The 21,732-nt window shown below is 47.9% G+C and overlaps 1 protein-coding gene across 1 annotated transcript in view; it reads left to right on the forward strand.

Annotated features, from left to right (window-relative positions):
- The window catches only part of TASOR2 (transcription activation suppressor family member 2), a 911,282-nt gene that overhangs the window by 128,494 nt on the left and 761,056 nt on the right, over positions 1-21,732 (forward strand). Inside the window, exons 6-9 of the mRNA XM_086918936.1 lie at positions 13,224-13,361; positions 13,482-13,618; positions 13,702-13,721; positions 13,833-13,932. Of these exons, the coding sequence (XP_086775062.1) occupies positions 13,224-13,361; positions 13,482-13,618; positions 13,702-13,721; positions 13,833-13,932 (395 nt within the window). The remainder of the gene's footprint in view (positions 1-13,223; positions 13,362-13,481; positions 13,619-13,701; positions 13,722-13,832; positions 13,933-21,732) is intronic.

Here is a 21,732-nt window from a genome sequence, read left to right on the forward strand (position 1 = left end):
TCCCTACTGCGACTCTGACTTCCATCCCAAATCATGCTTGCTGTAAATTTACCAGCCCTAAACTCACATCTTCCGTAAGCACGGTCTTTATTTACCTAACAGCAGATGTCTACAAACTCTGCCAGACTCTACATTCGTGCCTCTTTTAACCGTTGATAAGGTGGTTTCCCTCAAAACATTTGCCCTTATACACTTCCGGTCTAATACTACTTGATATAAAACGTAATCTAGTTGATGACAAGAAAATCAGGAAGAAAGATTAATCGTTGGTTTCATTTCGAATACATAAACTCCTAAATCCTCTCTCTTGATTACCTCAAGATATACAAAAACCTAACGTATATTTTTTGGAGACCAAAGAGGCAAAAAGACTTTTCAAATTAATTTACCGAGTCACTGAAAAAGTAAAATACTCTTCAAACATACACCAGAGAGAAAGACAAAACAACTAAATCCATGAGGCAAAATCTTCTTTTAATATTAGCTAAAGCTTTTGCCTAATCAATAGGGCAGAAAACGGTTGTCAAAAATGAGAGGTGCAAGAAAAGTGCTCATGTGCGAGGTTAGTGGAAAAAGAGAAAATCAGAAAAGAGACAGTTGGAGATCATGGTATCTTAATTTTACACAGACAGCACTGGTTTTGAACCGCGCATATGCCTCAACCATGCATGCCTTTACAATGAAAAGGCATATGCATGGTTAAAGTTTTCACGGTAAAGACGCATGAGTTGTAATAACGGCATTGTAAAGGCATGTGTGGTTCTGTCATGCAACCTAGATATGTATATCTCTGTCTCTGAAGCATTTTGTTTTTGTCTGAACAGTTGTATAAAGATTTAACTCCTTGTACAGTCGGGGTCTATCTGTGGTTGATTGAATGTGAACTTGGCTACCCATGAAGTGTATGTTATAGGGTCGATGTTGCACATAACACAGATTTGTATGTCTGATGGCATTACTTATGCTTCCTATTATTACTTTTTTGTACTTAGTTTCAGACCTATAATGCCGTACTGTTTTATGGAGCAATGTGTCCACAAGAAGCTTAGATGATGTATCAATGATGTCATCAATGATGCCATATAACATGCCATGAGTGATGTAATATGTGAGGTCATACGCAGTGCATAGCAGGGTAGCAAGTTATAGTTAGCTCTGCCAACTAAAACTGGGGAATGTCCTTTTTTTTTAGTTCAAAACGTTATGTTTTCACTGCCATTGTCCCCTAACTATAATGTCACTTTAACTTTTGTTTTGTTTTCCAGGCTGCCATCTGGAGGCCAAATGCAATAAACATATGAAAAAAAAGGGGGATAGGACCGAGCGTCCACTCCCCGGGCCTTAAAAGGCCCTAGTGACTCCCTCCCCTGGTCCAAATACAATAAAAATGGGGAAGGGGGACCGCGCCGCCGCCACCACCTTGAGCCTTACAGGCACCAAATAGGTGAGGGGGCCATATTGATCCCTTCCCCAAGCCTATATTCCCGGGGCTTCCATTAATTATAAGTGGGTGCCCCTGTGCCCACCATTCACCACATTGGTGATCGTGGGGGGAGTCCCAGGGCCTCTATGGCCTCTACCTGCTCCCTGCATGGTGCGGAAGCCGACATTGCTCTCTCTCCTGGAGGGAGCAGCTGTCTATGCTTGCTCCCTCTCAGTGGGAGCAATATTTGTTCTCTTTCCCTGCCCACATCAGTGCGGGCAGGGAAACAGAATACAAGTCTGCTATCAGCTGGCGGGAGACTTGTATGTTTGCTCCTGTTTGGCGTGAGATTTAAAAATACTCCAGGCAGACGGTAGCAAACACGTGTCCCTGCCAATGGTAGCGTAGGCATGGAAACTACTGTGTCCTGGGCTCCCCGGCACACAGTCAGTGAGCCGGTCCCGGGTGATGGGGACCCAGGGCTTTTTTAAGACTCGGGGAGGGGGTATCTGTGTAGTCAGATCTCAGAGGTTGAGAATGTGCCGCTGGTTCCTGGTGCCATAACCTCACCCCTGCCATCCCTCATGCCTCCCACATCCCACTCCGTATCCAAACCTACTGACTGGGGGTGATCACTATCTTTTCAACTATCTGTTACAAGCACTGCCATGCAGGTCTATCTGGCATTTCTAGCTTAAGTTTAGTTACCAATGGGTTAGAAAGGACGGGAAAACAGAAAGCAAGGTAGAGGGTCAAGGCACAGTAGAACCTGGGTTACTAAAAGAGAATGGATCAGAGGGGGCAGGCTAGAGCATGGACTCACCAAGATGCTTTGTTATTGAGCTCTGTAACTGGGTCTTCCAGCATTAACAATAATTTCATAACAAATGAACAGAGAGATATGAAGTAAAAAACAAAATGCTACATTCCCATAGCATTTAAAAGTGTGGATGGTCTCTCTGATCTGAAGTTTAAGTGGATTGAAACGGCCCCCTTTCCCCCAAAACCTGATCAGTCAAGATGGCCGCATTATAGTTTGAGTGACAGGCACACAGCTGAGAAGTGTAAGACAAAGAATGTGATTAGGCACGGACTGCCAGACTGTTGTAAGTTGTGTTTTAGGAAACACGCTGTACAGTGAACGAAGTATGTCAGATTATCTAGCCAAGAGCGTGCTGGGATTTGGAATCCTGAGCAGTAGTTTTGGTATGCCTGTGCTAGGTCAATGGGGAGGACAGAGCAACAATGCCCTGCTCTGCAGCCTGATAACTGGCTGCTTGATGATGAGCGGCAGCTCACTGGAACAACCCAAAAAAAGAAAACCCGAGGGACCTGGTCCAGGCTAGATATGAAAAGGGAATAGAGAGGGATCAGCACAATAAGGCGAAACAGTTAAGGAAATGCTACAGGCCACAGGCACCAACAAGTGTGGGTCTGGACCTGCTGCTGAAATAAATGAAGGGTGCAGAAAGTGTCTCTATGATGGTAACACTGAGGGGCTAACAGCAGATGATGTGGAATGCCCTCAAAGTTGCATTTAATGCTCTTAGAGAGCTGGAATGCAATTTGCACTACCTACAAGTCCAGTTGTGGAACAGTTGTGATTGCTACCATTTAGGAGCTAACCAAGGGAAATAAAACAGCGTTGTAGCTTAGACTGAACTTGCTCACTGCGATGATGGCTACTCGCAACCCAGAGTCAAGAAAATTGTCCAGAGTAGAACAATATCACAAAGGGGTTCCCTCAAACTGCAATGAAATCCAATAAAAACAACCTGAGAAAGACCAATTTATAACAGACCTCCTCACCTTGCAGAAATTCAGGCAAAGGAATAGAGTGGAAAAATCCACCTCCCAGACCAACAATCGACCTCAGGTAGCTATGGCATCCAATAAAAATAATCCAAAAAAAACTAACCAATAACAGACCTCGTGACCTTGCAGAAATTTGTCTGAAGAGATGGAGTGGAAGAATCTGCCTCCCAGACCAAAGATTAGACTCCGGCTTCCACACACCTGCTGGCCCCCTCAATGAAAGCGAATATCAGCAAACTGCTACAAGAGTCTAAGAAAGAAATATAAACCTTTTCCAGGACTTTAATAAATCGTTGAGAAACTCCAATCTCACGTTGCAAAAGCTTGAGTCATAGCTAGAACAAGTAGAAAAAGCTGAAACTGTAAAAGGGACATCAGGGCTCGAAAATTCCACTCGACCGCTCGCATAGTCAAGCTAAATTTAACAAGGTCGAGCTGTTTTTAGGTCCTACTCGCCCTTTCTGGCGAGTAGGAAAACAAACCAACTTTTGTTCTCTGTCTGTGAAAACGGTGACAAGATAAAAGATTTAAAGGCATTTTTATTTCTCACAAAGTTAATGAGCAATAAAAATGCCTTTAAATCTTGTTATCTTGTGACATTTGCTCGGCTTTCAGAGACGGAGGTCAAGTAGGCTGCAGTTAGGTCGAGGACATTTTTTAAGGTACTAGTCCTGCAGGACTAGTACCATTTTTTGGATTTTTCGAGCCCTGGACATACACATAACAACCTCATGGAGCAGATCACGTTCATCAACAATCATCAACTATGTAGGACCGGACTGATGATGGAAAAGGCCATAGTTGGACAAACAACATACGTATCGGAGGGTTTAACATTGAAATGACTGAAGCCAACATAGAAAATGCAGGTGCAGCAGGTATTCATTAGCATTTAGTAGGTTCCTGAGATGATCCTAGACAGTATTAGCTTTGTGTACGCGGCCTACCAACCAAAAAAGAAATTACCTCCTAATACTCTGGCGTTTTCAGTATTAAAGAAAACATTTTGAGAGCTGCCAGCAAAGAAGATCACATAATATTCAACAGTGATGATATTCAACTATTCCAGAAAGTGTTGCTCGCTACAACAGAAATGAGAGAGGTCACAATTCATCCCCGAAAAGAAAATACCTTATTATGGGGTTAGCCGTTTTGCTTGAGTTTCACGTTGAATGGTAAGTCGCACACTGTGAGGACTGAAAAGACAGTGGTGATCCTGAACACTCAAGATACACAGTAAGGCCTGTCTAACTGCAGCTAACCCTCTATGATCAAATAAGAATGGAGGCGACAACTCATCAATAAAGAACGCAATCTGATTCAACTGCTCCATTCCAACACAAGGAGATGATGGACGGAGCGCTGAAACTTTTCAGACCCTCACACCCAATCACAGATCTGGGTTGAATCCATCATCGTTCCTTAGCTCACTGCACCACCTCAGTTCAGACCCAGCTATATGCAGACCAGTCTTGGCCCTGTGCCTCATGGGAACAGTCAAGCCCGAACTGCCAAGCCAGAACCGGAACCGGAAACTAGCATCCTGCGACCGCTTTCGGGGTAACAACCCACATCAGCCAGGCTAGCTTGAATCCAGTGGCAAAGTGAGCAAGGGTCCCATGTCTGGGCATACCCTGCCAACTTAGGGAGAACAATGCAAACACAAGGAGATTATGGACGTAGCGCTGAAACTTTTCAGACACTCACACTCAACCCCAGTCACAGATCTAGGTTGAATCCATCATCGTTCTTTAGCTCACTTCGCCACCTCAGTTCAGACCAAGCTATTTACAAATCAGTCTTGACCCTTTGCCTCATGGGAACAGTCCAGCCCGAACTGCCAAGCCAGGTCTTCCCTGAACTGGAAACAAGCACCCTGGGGCCCGTTTCGGGGTAACACCCTCATCAGCCATGCTAGCCTGAATTTCAGTGGCAAAGTGAGCAAGGGACCCACATCTGGGCATACCCTGCCAACTTAGGGCGAACAATGCAAACACAAGGAGTTGATGGACGGAGCGCTGAAACTTTTCAGACACTCACCCCCAGTCACAGATCTGGGTTGAATCCATCATCATTCTTTAGCTCACTTCGCTGCCTCTGTCCAGACCCAGCTATATGCAAATCAGAATGAAGGAGACAACTCATTAACCCCTTGCATGCTCATGACGAGCTCAGTTAGTCATGAGCTACAGTGCTCCGGTGCTCATGACGAGCTGAGCTAGTCATGGCCTTTACAACGCTCGCACGCTGGGCTAATTCCCCTGCTGTTCTGAGCGTTCTAAAGAAACGGGTGCGGCCGTGACGAGCTCAGCTCGTCATGAGCACATGAGCACTGTAGCTCATGACGAGCTGAGCTCGTCATGAGCATGGGAACGCTGCGCGCGCCCCCCCCTCCACCCTCCCCCCAGCACAGCAGGGGAATGTGCCGAGCAGGGAAGGGGTTACAAAAAGAACGCAGGCCGATTCAACAGCTCCAACAACAAAGAGACCTACTTCCCTACTTCTCAGATTAGGGAGGAAGCATCCTCTTCAGAAATCAGATCCTTATGAACAATGCCATTTACAATGAATTAATATCTTCTTGGAAAACTTCACGCTGAACATATCAAGTAGCAAAGCCAGCAGGCATGACCCAATAATTATGCAAAAAATCTCTATTGACCAATGTTCCCCAATCAAGGGTCAGCAGCCCAACTACGGAGCTGATTTCCACACGTTAAACATGCTATTGCATGCTTTTATTATTTTCTCAAAAAGTGTTAAAGTGGTGTGGAAGAGGACCTCACCCAAAAATGAATTTCCCAAAGTATCCCAGCCTCAAAAACCAGAATGCAAGGCAACCTCAGGGAACAGAGTGTCCCTCTAGTGCTGTATCACTGTATGCGACCAGGCCTTCAGCACCACTTTGGTATCTGGAGGAATACCACTTGGGGGCAGAGCCCCTGTAAATGTAGTGCTGAGGATGCATGTCCTTCAAAGCCAAGAGCTCAACTCTATACTCTAGATCTCCTCTAGGTTTAAACAGCCATTCATTAAGGATAAGGAGGCGCCTGCTGTATAGCAAAATTAGAGGGTCAACCACTGCCACCCCCGTCATATGTGGATTTGTAGCATTTAAGCATAGCATGCCTGCGTGCAGGCTCTATGGCAAACCACCCAAAGGCAGCCAACCCAGGAGGGGAGCAGGCAGCCCCTCCCTGTGCCAATTTTGACCACTGGGATCTCATTTCAATGGCCCAGCCTAATTTTCTTTCGGGGGTGGATTACATGGCCCCCTCTACGGGCCGTTTTTGGCCCCAGGGACCCACCGCTGAATTTATGAGTGAGCGGGGCACACAGCCCCCCTCCCTGGGCTGTGTTCGGCCCTGGGGCCTCCATCTCCCAGGCCCCAGCCATATTGTGAATGGGGAGGAAGCACACAACCCCCCTCTGCTGGGCGATTTCTGGCCCTGTGGACCCTATCTCATGGGGCCCGGCCATATTATAAAGGTGGCATGCAGCCCCCCTCCTCGGGCCAATATTGCCCGTGGACACCATCCCCCGGGCCCTCTACGTTTCTAAATAGGGAGGGGAGCATGCCGTTTTCCCCCGGACCAATATCGGTTACCGGGACCCCATTCCCCGGGGCCTGGCCCATTAGTAATGAGGAAGGGGGGCAGCGCCGTCCCTCTTACCCGGGCCGATTTCGACCTGGGTGACCCCATTCCCCAGGGCCCGGCCAATAATTAATGGGTGAGGTGGCCACAAGGCAGCCCCAGCTGGCTCCCAACCTCCAGCGGGAGCTGGCATTGCTCTCATCAGCATGGAGGAACTAAAAATGCTGCACTCTGTGAACGCTAATACCTTCCGTTTCCCTGCGGGCTTTAGTGCAGGCAGAGAAACTGATGAAAAGTCCACTCCCAGCAAGGGGAGGGGGGGGCATTTTTCACGCACATGCCCGCTGGGAGTGGGCTTAGTGTTTGCTTTGAAATTGCTCCCACTAAGCGAGAGCAAATACAGGTTTCCCTTTGGTGGGCACCCTGGGACATAGCGGGAGCTGGGCCTGGGGTCCCTCATTATTAAAAGCATAGCCAGGCCCTGGGAAATATGGTCCCTGGGGCCAAAATCAACCCTGAATCACCCCTCCCCGTTTTTTAGATCTACCAGGCCCTGGGGCCTAAAGCAGGAAAGGTTGCCGCGTGCGCCCCTCCCCTTCATGTACTAAATAATTCCTCCCCACCCCGGACCTGGGGGCCTAGTAAACAAGCATTAGAAATGCAATAGGTCTCGCAGCATTAGAGTTAGTGCTTTTAGAATTGTTTATGGGTTTTTTTGTAAATCTTTAGCATGAGGTTGAGGGTGAGTGAGGGTGAGGGGTTGAGGGTGAGTGAGGGTGAGTGAGGGGTTGAGGGTGAGGGTGAGTGAGGGTGAGGGTGAGTGAGGGTGAGTGAGGGGTTGAGGGTGAGTGAGGGGTTGAGGGTGAGTGAGGGTGAGTGAGGGGTTGAGGGTGAGTGAGGGTGAGGGGTTGAGGGTGAGTGAGGGTGAGGGGTTGAGGGTGGGTGAGGGGTTGAGGGTGGGTGAGGGGTTGAGGGTGAGTGAGGGTGAGTGAGGGTGAGTGAGGGGTTGAGGGTGAGGGTGAGGGTGAGTGAGGGGTTGAGGGTGAGTGAGGGTGAGTGAGGGGTTGAGGGTGAGTGAGGGGTTGAGGGTGAGTGAGGGTGAGGGGTTGAGGGTGGGTGAGGAGTTGAGGGTGAGTGAGGGTGAGTGAGGGGTTGAGGGTGAGTGAGGGTGAGTGAGGGGTTGAGGGTGAGTGAGGGTGAGGGGTTGAGGGTGGGTGAGGGGTTGAGGGTGGGTGAGGGTGAGGGGTTGAGGGTGAGTGAGGGTGAGTGAGGGTGAGTGAGGGGTTGAGGGTGAGTGAGGGTGAGTGAGGGTGAGTGAGGGTGAGTGAGGGGTTGAGGGTGAGTGAGGGGTTGAGGGTGAGTGAGGGGTTGAGGGTGGGTGAGGGTGAGGGGTTGAGGGTGGGTGAGTGAGGGTGAGTGAGTGAGGGTGAGTGAGGGTGAGTGAGGGTGAGTGAGGGTGAGTGAGGGTGAGTGAGGGTGAGTGAGGGTGAGTGAGGGTGAGTGAGGGTGAGTGAGGGTGAGTGTGAGTGAGCCTCACTACTTCCAGGATGTGCAGCCCAGGTCACTTTGTATGTACGTCTTATTTTGACATATATTGCTGCTTCGTTTGGTATACTAATCCATGCAAATTTGAAAATAATATTTCCTAAGAGACTTGCTTAATTTTACTCACTTTCACAATAAAGGACCTGGTCACGTTTTGTTATCACTTTACTGCACTTGCCACATCACATGGACGTTTAATCTTGTAAATGCATCATAAAGACAGACCCCCCCCCCCCCTTTAAACCAGGCAGCTGGGTCTTCTTTTCAGGTGAAGTGACGACATTCTCCCCACAGTCCACCAGTCGAGATCAAACGCTCATTCAAGCTTTTAAAAATACATGGTGGCCTAGTTTGGACGTTAATATAGCCCAGACCCCTCTAGGTTAAACATATTACATGACCGTACAGGCACACAAAGGCTTTATTGGCGCTGAGGAAGGGTCTGGCTGCTGCACTCAGCTGGTGTTTGGGGCCGAAGATTTACTGAGAATGACTGAAAAGGGAGATTTTTCTTCTCCTGGAAGGTGATAAATCTGCTTCCTTGGCTACTGCAGAGGACCAAGTGGAAGAGCATTTGCTTCAGTTCTAAGGCCTGGGGAGAGAAAATGTGGCTGTGGCAATTGTTCCCGATGCTTTCCTATTCCTTTTAAATTCTGTTGACAGTTCCTTGAGTGAAAAGAATTTGAAAAATAAACAAAGTCATTTATAAAGACGGAAAATAATGAATCCAATATACAGCTTTGAAGTACCTTATGGTATGAGTTTGCTTTTCCTACAGGGATTTAATTCTTCCCCCCTTTCTTCCCCCCCTTTTAAAAATAAAAAAGCTTTACTAACAAGCATTGGCAAAGTTAATAACGTGCCACTCTCATTATAAAAGCCCGACCTATTTAGTACTTTGTTGTCACCCTCATTCAAAGTGATCTCATTTGCGAAAAGAGATTCGTGACACAGAGATATGCCGAGGATCACACAATTTAGCCAAGTGATCACAGCAGGATTCTAACACACTGGTATAATACACAATTCAGCCACTAGATTAGGATTTATTTATTTATTTATTCATTTATGTATTCCACCAAGCGAGACTATACAAAGAGCCTGAACAGATAAACATCTAATTTTATTTGCGCAGATAAAGTTCCTGTAGACACTACAGGATGTCTATCACCAACTGAATGGCTTGCATTTAAACTCAGAAGACGGAGTTGGCAGTGGAGCATTGTGAGTTTCTGGTCAACTTCCTAGGGAGTACTACCAGGATTACAGTTGACCACCAAGCAAAGGCTTGAATCAAACAAGTTAAAGTTCTGAAGCCAAAACACTCCACTAGAAAGGGGAAAACGCACAGAAAGAGTAAGCTAAAATTATTGGCCGTAGAAGTGCAAGTCAATGGGTGGTACACAATGGTAATTGGTGCATAAAATGGTTGGGTAAAGTGATCGGCTGGTTTCTAAATAAGGGGGCACTGGGGCAGGAGCTACTAGGAAAGTAACCTGTACCGCTATGTAGTACGTAAACTAAAGAGAACACTGCCCTTTTTAAGGTAGTTTTAATAGAAGGCTCCCGAGTCTGGATTGTGTTGGGACATTTGAGTGATTAAGGAAACGGTGGTGACCGAAGGCACTACAAATGACTTTGTCCCTTTTTTAGCAGTTCTATATGTGGGCACTACCCATCATGGAGCAATAAACATTGTGCATACTGCTGTTTCACTCCTATTTGCAGGAGCCAAGGAATGAATGGGAGGTTTTAGATAGAGGGATTAGTGGGCTATAACAATGCAGGACGGTGGTGCAATGTGTTGAGTGAGGAATGTAATAAACTCGGTCTCTTTGATTCTCTATATCTAAGAGCTCCGACCAACATAACTGAGACTATAGTACAAAAATCAAGTTCTCAGCCTGACAATATTTCTGATGCACATTGCAGGCCATGACTCATTTAGCCACAACACCCTGAAGGTATGCTTGACATAACTCAGTCATTCACATCACCAGATTGTACAGCCTGCATACCCCTTTAAATGTCCATGGAGTACTGCAAAGCTAATTAAGCATCTAGCATATGCAGATGCTCTGTCCCTTATGTTGAAATGCTTAACAGGGAGCACAACCTTTGACGACACCTGCGGCTCCCGGACAACAGAAAACCTCAATACATCTCAACCATAAGAATTAGCGTTTTCTTGGTACTTACTGCATTTTCAGGATGGAAGATGTAAGAAGCGGGTGAGTTGTCCACTATTATAACTTTGCTCAGCTCTCGTCCCAGTCGACTAAGATCCTTTATATAATTTCCTCTGTGATTCCCCCACAAAGTTCCTTGCCGAAAACGTGCAGGCGAGGTGCGACACGGCAGGACGGAAGGAAGAGAGGGGAGGGGGAGGAGAAATGCGACACGGCGGGAGGGGGCGGGCAGGGGAGGGGGCGGAGAGGGGAGAGGTGCGACACGACGGAAGGAAGAGAGGGAGGGGGAGGAGCTCAACCATAAGAATTAGCGTTTTCTTGGTACTTACTGCATTTTCAGGATGGAAGATGTAAGAAGCGGGTGAGTTGTCCACTATTATAACTTTGCTCAGCTCTCGTCCCAGTCGACTAAGATCCTTTATATAATTTCCTCTGTGATTCCCCCACAAAGTTCCTTGCCGAAAACGTGCAGGCGAGGTGCGACACGGCAGGACGGAAGGAAGAGAGGGGAGGGGGAGGAGAAATGCGACACGGCGGGAGGGGGCGGGCAGGGGAGGGGGCGGAGAGGGGAGAGGTGCGACACGACGGAAGGAAGAGAGGGGAGGGGGAGGAGAAATGCGACACGGCGGGAGGGGGCGGAGGGGTAAACAAAGACGGACGTGCACGCGCCCGTGAGTTTTAAGGTCAATGCGCATGCGCATAAGCTTAATGCGCATGCGCATTGACCTTAAAACTCACGGGCACTGCAAGGAATCGCCACGATTCCTTGCAGTGCAGATAAAGTGTGGATAACTCGCAATAGTCTCGCTTTGCTCGATGCGCATGCGCATCGGCAACAGGCGAGACCTAAAAAACAGTGCGGAAAACTGCACTTGTTTTTTCCCCATTTTCCAGTGGTTCCACCGAGGAGTTGGGATAAAATTAAAAAAAAAAAAAAATTGGGGGGCACCCGTTTTTCCCCCCTGCTTTAAGAAAGAGAGCAGAAAAATGTCTCACTAGATTTCAGAAATTGTTAAAAACTTCCCTGTTTTCTTCTTTTTAGTGAGGTACTTTGTCTGTTCTGTCTGAACTCAAACTAGTCCCAGGGCACACTATTTTCTGGGGTTACTGTGCTCTCTACAAATATATATTGTATCACAGATTACTTAGTTCCTCATCAACATCAAGATAAAGTCTCAATATCAATTGATGGGAAAATGAACTTCGAACACCTAAAAAAAAGTCCTCAGAACTCTGACAGCAAGTGGCATTATGGCTAACGCTTTCAAGTGTATTCTAGCTTTGAAGTAGGTACAAAATAAGGGTTATAGTTTAGGCAATGGACTCCCAGCTAAAGAAAGTTGAAACTCTTGTGGAAGTGGTTGTGCCCATCACTGAAAGTGAGGTAGGAACTTTCCTGGGCTTTGTTGGGTACTCCATCTCCCGGGCCCCAGCCATATTGTGAATGGGGAGGAAGCACACAACCCCCCTCTGCTGGGCGATTTCTGGCCCTGTGGACCCTATCTCATGGGGCCCGGCCATAATATAAAGGTGGCATGCAGCCCCCCTCGTCGGGCCAATATTGCCCGTGGACACCATCCCCCGGGCCCTCTACGTTTCTAAATAGGGAGGGGAGCATGCCGCTTCCCCCGGACCAATATCGGTTACCGGGACCCCATTCCCCGGGGCCTGGCCCATTAGTAATGAGGAAGGGGGGCAGCGCCGTCGCTCTTACCCGGGCCGATTTCGACCTGGGGGACCCCATTCCCCAGGGCCCGGCCAATAATGAATGGGTGAGGTGGCCACAAGGCAGCCCCAGCTGGCTCCCAACCTCCAGCGGGAGCTGGCATTGCTCTCATCAGCATGGAGGAACTAAAAATGCTGCACCCTGTGAACGCTATTACCTTCTGTTTCCCTGCGGGCCTTAGTGCAGGCAGAGAAACTGATGAAAAGTCCACTCCCAGCAAGGAGGGGGGGGGGGGGGGCATTTTTCACGCACATGCCCGCTGGGAGTGGGCTTAGTGTTTGCTTTCACTTGCAGGAGCTTTGAAATTGCTCCCACCAAGCGAGAGCAAATACAGGTTTCCCTATGGTGGGCACCCTGGGACATAGCGGGAGCTGGGCCTGGGGTCCCTCATTATTAAAAGCATAGCCAGGCCCTGGGAAATATGGTCCCTGGGGCCAAAATCAACCCTGAATCACCCCTCCCCGATGCTTTATGTCCAACATTTTTAGACATTTCCACCTAATGATATGCTGAAAAGCGCCCCTCTAATAAAAGTAAAATGAACTGAAGAATCAGGTGTGGCCTTTGCTTCTTTCAGCTCTAAAATATCCAGTATTCATTTGTCTCGATTTTAAACGCCCTTTCATTTGCAGGCTGATATAGCAGGCGTCACATTAGGCGTGGTTCTTTCTTAAGAAATGCCTCATAGGATTCACATGGTTGTGTACCTTAGATATCAACTTCTTTCCTATGAGATAAGATCGTTCATGACAGAGAATAATTCCTGGCTTAAAATCACCTTTGTTGATTCTTTGAATAATGTTTTCTGGGCAGAAATGTCATGATTTTCACTGAAAGTTTCATTTACTTTTAAGAATATATTTCAAAATATACTGCATTTATTATTTAGCTAAAATAATGTTTGCCTATTTCCATTTAATATTTTCCAGGGAAAAGTAAAAGTTGTACCTGAGAACTATACTACCAACTATACAGTTCCTACGCCCAGTTATGATTGCCACATGTCTGCAAAGAATAGCAAGGTTTCAGTCAAAACCAGCCATTTTCAGGCCTTTGAGTTAAATCAGGTAATACATGCTTACATAGCAGTAAATTATTCTAGTAATGAATGCGTTATTTCTTGTGGCATAGATACATTTCAGCTTTACATAGATGTAACCTGCTTTTCTCTCTCATTCTGTTGATAGTACTATGTGTACGAGTTGCATAAGGACAGTTTTGTTAAGAGGCCAAGACAAGTTTGTCCATATGTAATTCTGGCCTTCCAGTACAATGAGCCTCTACAGACAAAACAACATAAAAGTGCAATTCCAGATAAAAACAGGTAGGCTGATTTCTGATGGCTTTGATTGTTCCTGGTACCAGCGTCTGCTTTCTAAGCATCTTTTTTTTTGTTTTTCTCACCAGAATCACACGCAACGCTGAAGGTAGGATTTAAGTACCAGTATTATTTATTTTTGCTCGTGCCAAATTAGTTGAAATTCGTTTTGACATGGTTTTAATTTTACAATCTTTTTAACATTTTGTTTTACTTGCAGAGTGTTACAGTGTGTGGAGTGGACAGCTTCTTATTCTTGGCCGGCTGTTGTGTGATGTTGTATTCAAGTCACCCTATGGTGCTTTCCTTCCTACCCAGCTGTAAGTCTTTACTTCACGTTTTTAAGGTTACAGATGTTTTTTTCTTGATCACTTTTACCAATTGATGTATTGTCATTCCTATGTATTAACATGTGTCATGGAATCCTAGTAGGAAATGGAACCACTGTATCAGCTTCATTTGAGGTGGCCTCAACCAACTCAAAATAATTCAGCACAAGAAAGTGGAGTATTTTGAATTTTTGTGCTGCCTTAGAAAAAACAGAAGTTCGATAAGACATCAGAAATTCAGACTTCCCTTGTCTTCGTCCCTTTTGTGGCTTTCTTCACATTTATTTCACTTTATTTTTTTCAGCAGTCGCATGACGATCCGCTCTCCACACATTTTACACTTTTTATTCCACTTTGAGAACCTAAGAATTAAGTAATTCCCACTTAAGAGTGAAAGAGTTTCAGCAAGCGCTATTCCCCCAGTATTGGGTACTGTTAAGACATACCATTAAATGGTTAGATGTGACAAATCGGGGATCTCCAAGGCATATTAATGTACAGCATGCATTGTGCACCCACCAGCAATTGGGATACGATCACCAAAACATTTCTACTTAGTACTCTGGATGATTGCTGGTTGAGCACGAAGTTCCTGGTGTTAACATTTCTATAAAAAAGTGTTGTTTTCTTCTCATTTGCGAAGCCAATGAGAAAAAAACAACACTTTTTTATAGAAATGTTAACACCAGGAACTTCGTACTCAAGTAAGTACTTTACAAGTTGTTGATTTTTACAGGCAAGTAAAAGTTCTCTTAAATGTGTTTTTATGCAGCAATGCTTTCCTATGGACGAAAATATACTGCATACAGTTACTTGCAATAGTTTCCGGGGGTCCCACTCAGGACTTGAGGTGGTAAGGGGCCAAGGTCCAAAGAACCCCGAGCAGTTAGTCTTTACCTGGCCTGGATCGTCCTGGTTCAGAGGTGCTGGTGGGGGCGGTAGCTTTTGCGTTCTACACCGAAGCAGAGGTTGGGGATGCACCTACAAACAGATTGCAGGGGGGTGGGGGGCAACTCAAGGACTTATAGACAGGTCCCGGAGCTTCCAATTGGAGGCTCTGTTCAAGGGGGCCTGAGAGCAAAGAAGCACAGTCGGTTCTCGGGAACCTGGGCTTGGGGGCCGAGTGGTTACGTCGGCTGGGCTTGAGCGTCACTGGAAACTCACAGATGTTGGTTTCGCTGGTTAAGGCGACAACAGCAGGAATAGCTGGCCACTGCCAAAGTGGGTCTCTGGGGTGGTGTGGACATGCCTCAATGGCTGCTTGGAGTCCAGATTGAACTCAAACAAGCTTTGGTTGCTGCAAGGGGTCCTGTACCCCGTGAACTAGCACTGTGCGCCCTCCGGTTAGTCCTGGCGTCTTCTCACTTGGTGGGGAGACGGATATGACCTTCTGGAGCAGAGAAACCTCTTCCTGGGTGGCTGCTGCATCAGTAGAACCGAACCAGGGAGCGGCAGAACAGTGGACCAGACTTTGCACTTTGTGCCTGCAGGGTGGTAGCTCCTCTACCCCAAGAGAGATTGCTGGCAATTTGTGAAGTGCTGGCAGTCCATCAGGGTTCTTGGCAGATACACAGTGGCAGGAAGAGTTTCTTTGTTGCGATTGTCGAGACGTGCAGGTAGGCATAGTTTGGTGCCAAGAAGTCTCAGTCTGGTTCTCAGTTCTCACTTCTTTGCTCTTTGTCCTCTTCTTCTTGCGTCTGTCGAATCTGAGTTCCTGGTGTCAGGTGTGCCACCTAAATACCTAAATAATCAGGTAGTACCTAATAGGCTACTTACCTTTGGGGTGCCTACACCCTCTATATGACAACTTCCTTTGGGGAGTGGGCATTTCCCTGACCCAGTCTATCTAATTTCGCTAAAAACCAAGATGGTGGATTTCTGGTTTTCATGTTCACTTCAGGTGGCCTACCTTTGAGGCGTAACTAGTCTGACCGTGAACAATCCTCTTGACTAGCTAATTTTCCTGCCTGTCCTGGTGACAAATGGGCCCTGGGCAGGGGATGGTATTTCCTTGGTCCGTGGCAGGCTGGGGTCACTTATCAAAGGCGACAGAGGCCTTTGAAACCTCCTGCCTTGATATGCTGATTTCTAGTCATCCTGCTTGGGGGCAGTAACAATACCTCTGTCCAGAGCAGAAATTGTTTCTGACCTCCGAGATGTGCAGGCTGGTCAGAAACCGGTCTGCCGTGGCAGGCTAGTCTACACCAGTCAGTCAGTACAACAGCAGTTGTTAGATTTTGCAGCGTGAATCTTTCTGGATTCACTATGCTGTGCATTATTCCGCGGTCTTTTTTGTAGCTCAGGTGGGCGTCGACGTCCCACCCTTTGGTGTATTTCCGGTGACGTCGGCACGCTTCCTGCGGAAGCACCCACTCTTGGGCGCCATCTTCAGATTCTTTTTTCTGCGGTTGGGTCTGGATCGTTCCCGAGAGGGCTCCAGACATTTTTGGAGAAAAAGAAGATCGACAAAAGAGGGAAGAGAGTTCCAGAACTTCGATTTTCCATCGAGGAATGCGAGCGCAGGGGGCCCCCTGAACGCATGAGATGTACAAGACTCCTTTCAAGTTCTGCGCGAATTGCCACAAGTACGCACAGAAGGACCAGCACCCGGTTTGCAACCTCTGCCTACCACGACCACGAGAACAGCGCCTGCTACGCCTGCTACGCCTTTACGACAAAAACTCTTCGAGTTCGAGCGAGACAGAGTAGCCAACGCCACGATGCAGGGCAAGGGCCAGTCTCCATCCCTTCGAGACCTGGGTCTATCTTCAGACGAAGAAGACAACAACGCCGCCGACGAAGACGACGGCTACACGGTCGTAGAGACCGATATTACAAAGACTCCAAAGAAGGTAGGAGACTCTACGGCCCCTAAAGCCCCGAGAGACCAAGAGACTCGAAAGATCGAGGGAAAATCCTCGAAAGCGCCGGCGCTGAAAGCTTCGGCACCCGCACCTAAACTCAGGCCCAGCGGATCCTCTGAGAAGGAGTCCCCGGCGCCGAGAGCTGAAGAACAGCTAAAGCCGTCGAAAAACGTCTCCGAAAAGGCCCCAGTGCGACGCCGAAGATAAGCTTGGCGCCGAAACCTTCGACGCCGAAAATTTGTTCTGCGCTGAAGAGATCGGCCGACCCATTAGGCGCAGATCTGGCTGCCGAAATGGAGAAGAAGAGACATCTCGAAGCAGAAATTGAAAACATCCTGCAACGAAAAAAGGATTTCGACGCCAGGATGAAAGACTACATAATCCCGACAAAGCCCAAGCCACAGGTGCATGAGGTGGTCGAGGAGGAAGAGGATGAAGTCGAGTAACAGTCGGGGAATGTCGAAACATTCGCCGAACCGGACGAAGACGAGGCCTTCGACTGCTATGAGGAGGACGACGACCGCAAGACGCTCCTGGGTTCAGCGACCTCGGAAAGCCAGGAGATCGACTGGCAGGATGTCGACACAGAGAGTCCAGAAGAAAGCGGCGACACTTATCCTTCGAGGCCTTCGCCGCCAGATGACATTGGCGTGTACAACACGGTCATCAGGAATGCAGCGGCAGTCTTCAAGGTGAAACTCGACGAAGAGCAGCAGAAGGCTGACTTTCTCCTTGAGACATTGCTCCCCACACAGACCAAGAGCCAGTACCTGCCAATGCTAGAAAGTGTCATGGCACAAGGGAAAGAAGCCTTCAGGGAGCCGGCTACTTGCAAGGCAGTCATCCCAAGGACTGAAAAGAAGTACAAACATTCATCCAAGGACCCAGCCTATATCCAGGGCACGGTCTCAGCAGACTCGATCATTGCTGCCACAGCAAGGAAGAGGGCTAATGTGTCTACTACCTCAGGACCACCTCCAGACAAGGAGAGCAAGAGGATGGACTTGGTAGGGAGAAGAATTGAAAGGAATGCTGGGATGCACTGGCGAATGGCCAATTCCAACGCACTACTAAACAGACATCAGTACCAAATCATGGAGGAACTGAGCAAGTTGATGAAAAACATGCCTCAGGAATTCAGAGAGAGAGCTGAAAACCTAGTCGAAGAGGGGAAGGGAAGAATGTGGCAAACTCTTGCATCAAGACAGCTCTGGACGGAGCGGACACCTCCAGTAGGCTCATGATGATGGGCATCACAGAAAGAAGACAAGCCTGGCTCAGGGTGTCAGGCTTCAAGCCAGAGGTACAACACAGCATACTGAACACCCCGTTCAACGGACAGACCTTGTTCGGGGCCCCAGTAGATGAAATCTCAGCCCACTAAAGAAGGACAATGAAACAGCAAGGTCCATGGGGGCATTGAAGTTCAGAGGGTCCATGGGGGCATTGAAGTTCAGAGGGTCCAAAAGGGGCACCCCATCACGAAGGCCCAACGGCAGGGGTGGGAACCAGTCAGGAACACCGCACCAGGCATTCCAACAATCCCACCAGACGGAGAACCAAACACAGCAAGGCCAACAAAAGCAGTCCTGGCAATACCAGCAGAGGGGCCAGCCCTTTCGCGGGAGAGGCAATGGACGGGGCCAGAATAGGAGGGGAGGTCAGCAACCCCCCACCGACCTTATGTGTAATCGAGACACTGGAACTTCCTAGTGTTTCTCCTCCTACGAGTGAGGGATTTGGGTATGCGTGTCGATTTTACAGCACCGCATGGGCTCGCGGCTGGAGGAAAATCTTCACGCTCGGGCACCTGACTCCCAGCGACTCCCCTCATATAAACCTGCTTGTTGCCAGGTCCGCGGCCCGAAGATGCCAGGGCCGCGGACCTGGCAACACGCATACCCAAATCCCTCACTCGTAGGAGGAGAAACACTAGGAAGTTCCAGTGTCTCGATTACACATAAGGTCGTAATCCCCTTTTTTATCATTTCTTCTACATCAAGTGGTAGTGAAGCCTTAGCGTGCTTCACCCACTCGTTGTAGTTATGTATGGTCCTGATGAACGCTGAGCTGAGTTTAGGCTCCTTGTAGCAGAAACATGTCGACCTATATTGTTGTTTTTAGGTCTCACCTGTCGATGCGCATGCGCATCGAGCTTGCGAGACTATGGGGGCTTAAACACTCTTTAACCAACTTGCAAGGAATCGTGGCGATTCCTTGCAGTGCCCGTGAAATTTAAGCTCAATGCGCATGCGCATTGAGCTTAAAAGCGCGTGCACATGCCCCCAGCCGCCTGCCTTGCCCACTCTCTCTCTCACAGCCTCCCCCAGCTCCGCCCCCTCACTTCTTGGTTGCACGGCCGCTAGGCCGTGCCTCCCCTACTCTCCTCCCCCTCCTCCTCCTACTCTCCTCCCCCCTCCTCCTCCTACTCTCCTCCCCTGCCTGCCGTGTCGCACCTCTCCCCGCTCCACCCCCTCCCCTGCCCCTATCCCTTTTCTATGTCCTTCTAAACAATCGAACTTCCGACCTCCCTCATTCACCCAAGTTAGAAAGCCAACCCCACCCCATTCAAAACTTTAATCTTTTGACCCTCTGTCCTTAATTCGCCCCCCAGCATATCGACTACAGCAAAAAATAACTCCACCATCACTAACTAGCACTTACAAGCCACCCCCACCGACCATACCATTTAAAGCTCTTGCACACCACAAACAAATTACATTCACAATAAATTACCTCCTAAAAATAAAAGGCCCCTGCTGCGCCCTTAATTCAATCTCAATTTTGCACCAACAACTCCTCTGTCCTCATGTGTGCTGCTGACCTCCCCCTCCTCCCATTTCCCTACCTCCATTAACAACCGCATTTCAATACGCCACCCCTTCCCCCACTTGTGCACTTCCTGCATCTATCTCCTTTCCGTCTCCTCCCAAACAAGAGATCTCCCACGTCCCTCACCCACCCAAATTACAAAGCCAGCTCCGCTCCATTTAAAACTTAAAGCCCTTGACTTTATGTTCTTAATTACGGAAAAAAACTTCACATTCACCAAACATCACCTACAAGCCACCCCCACCCACCATACCATGTAAAGAGCACTAACATTACAAACAAATTAAAAGATCGCTTTTTTTTTATTACCTGTCACACGAGGCCGGAAACGAACAGCAGACGCTACACTCCTTCTAGAAACTACGCAGTTTACTATGTGGGAATTTCCAGCTGCGCTACGTACATACGCTACATAAGACAACGTAGCAATGGCATTGGCTGAGGGACATGTCACTCACAAAAGGAACACAAAGGGGGCAAAAAACTAGACTGCAACACTAAATAACGAAAATATTGTTAGGTCATTAGGATTATGATTTATTACACGCATAACAAATTGTACTTTCCCATTACATAATTAGTTCAGAAAATGTTTGACACATTGCTAGTTGCTTATTTACCTATTCCTTGAATAGTCTACCCCAAATTTTACACAGCTTAAGTAAACTGAAATTCACAGTGACACAATCTCAGTCAATCGCCAGCAGCACTCCTCCCCTGCTGCTTCACACCCTCATGCCGCTCTCCCCGCTCCGCCCCCTCCCCTGCCCGCCGTGTCGCATTTCTCATCCCCCCTCCCCACAGCAATGCCCTCAGCCGGCCGTACTTTCACTTTGACGGCCGTGTTTCTCCTTGTCTCTCGTGTCACCAGGCTGTGTGTGCTGCCTCCAGGCTGATTACAATTGTTTTCGAGATTGTTTGCCTGCTGTGTTGGCATGCCTTTGTAGCTGCTCGTTTGTGTCTGGACTGTAGTGAGGTGTTTTTTTTTTCAATTAAACATGTTGCTCTTCTTCGAACCTGAAATAAAGATTGTTTATAAAAATAGATCTGCCATGGTTTTTGATTTGGGTTACATTTTGTGGGTCAAACGTCAGGCGGGATAATTTCCTGTGATGTCATCTGCCTCGAAGAGCATTGGAGCTCCCTCGAGCTGCCTGTCTGATCTTGGTCCAGTGACATCAGTGGGCACTCTTCCATGTATTTCCTGGTGTGTTTATGAAGCTAGCTTGTTTCTATACTGGTTGCCAGAAAGAGTTCAGCTTTCGGCTACAATGTTTGTTGTTAACATAGTGGTTGCTGTCCGGTCTATCGGCTTTTAGCCGCTGTCAATAATAGGTGTTTCTGTTATTCGAGCCCTGGCTTCTCATTTTATTCACCTGGGACGGATGAAAGGTATTCTGAACGTGTAAATCTTCTGGGAGACGTGCATAATGCATGCATGAACAAACCAGGACACCTGCGCCTCTAAGCGCTTTCTTACTGAAGAAAGAGCAGGCAGGCTTGTTGAAGGAATTGTGTTTTCATTCGTTTATTTTTTCGGGTATACAAACTCAACATCAGCATTATTGCAATCAGTTCAAAACACAGTTTGGGTCCATTTACAACATAAAATATGCATTGCTAACTCCGAAGCAAGTCTCGGTAAAGGAACAACATGGTAATGGTTAAAATAAATATGAAACTTGCTGGTTGCATACGACAACTGCGGTGACATAAAAACCACCAGAACCGTGACCTTTTTATGTGCGCCTTCATTTCTGTATCCGGTGCATTAACGCACTCCGCTGCCTCGTTGGCTTCTCGAGATATACACACAGTTTCGTCCACGGCGCTTTTTGCCGGGACTCAGCCAGTAGTCCATGTCTTCAGGAGCCTGTGTCATTGGCCTGCCTTTTTAGGGCTCGCCTGCTGTGCGCATCAAATCGCCAGTCAATCGCCAGCAGCACTCCTCCCCTGCTGCTTCTCATCCACCATCACCGCATCCACCACCACCGCATCCCCCACCACCACATCCACCACCACCACTACATCCACCACCACATCCACTACAACCACCACCCCATCCACCACCACCGCATCCACCACCACATCCACC

This window comes from Lissotriton vulgaris, chromosome 1_1 (genome assembly GCF_964263255.1).
Source record: "Lissotriton vulgaris chromosome 1_1, aLisVul1.2, whole genome shotgun sequence".
NCBI classification, from domain to species: domain Eukaryota; kingdom Metazoa; phylum Chordata; class Amphibia; order Caudata; family Salamandridae; genus Lissotriton; species Lissotriton vulgaris.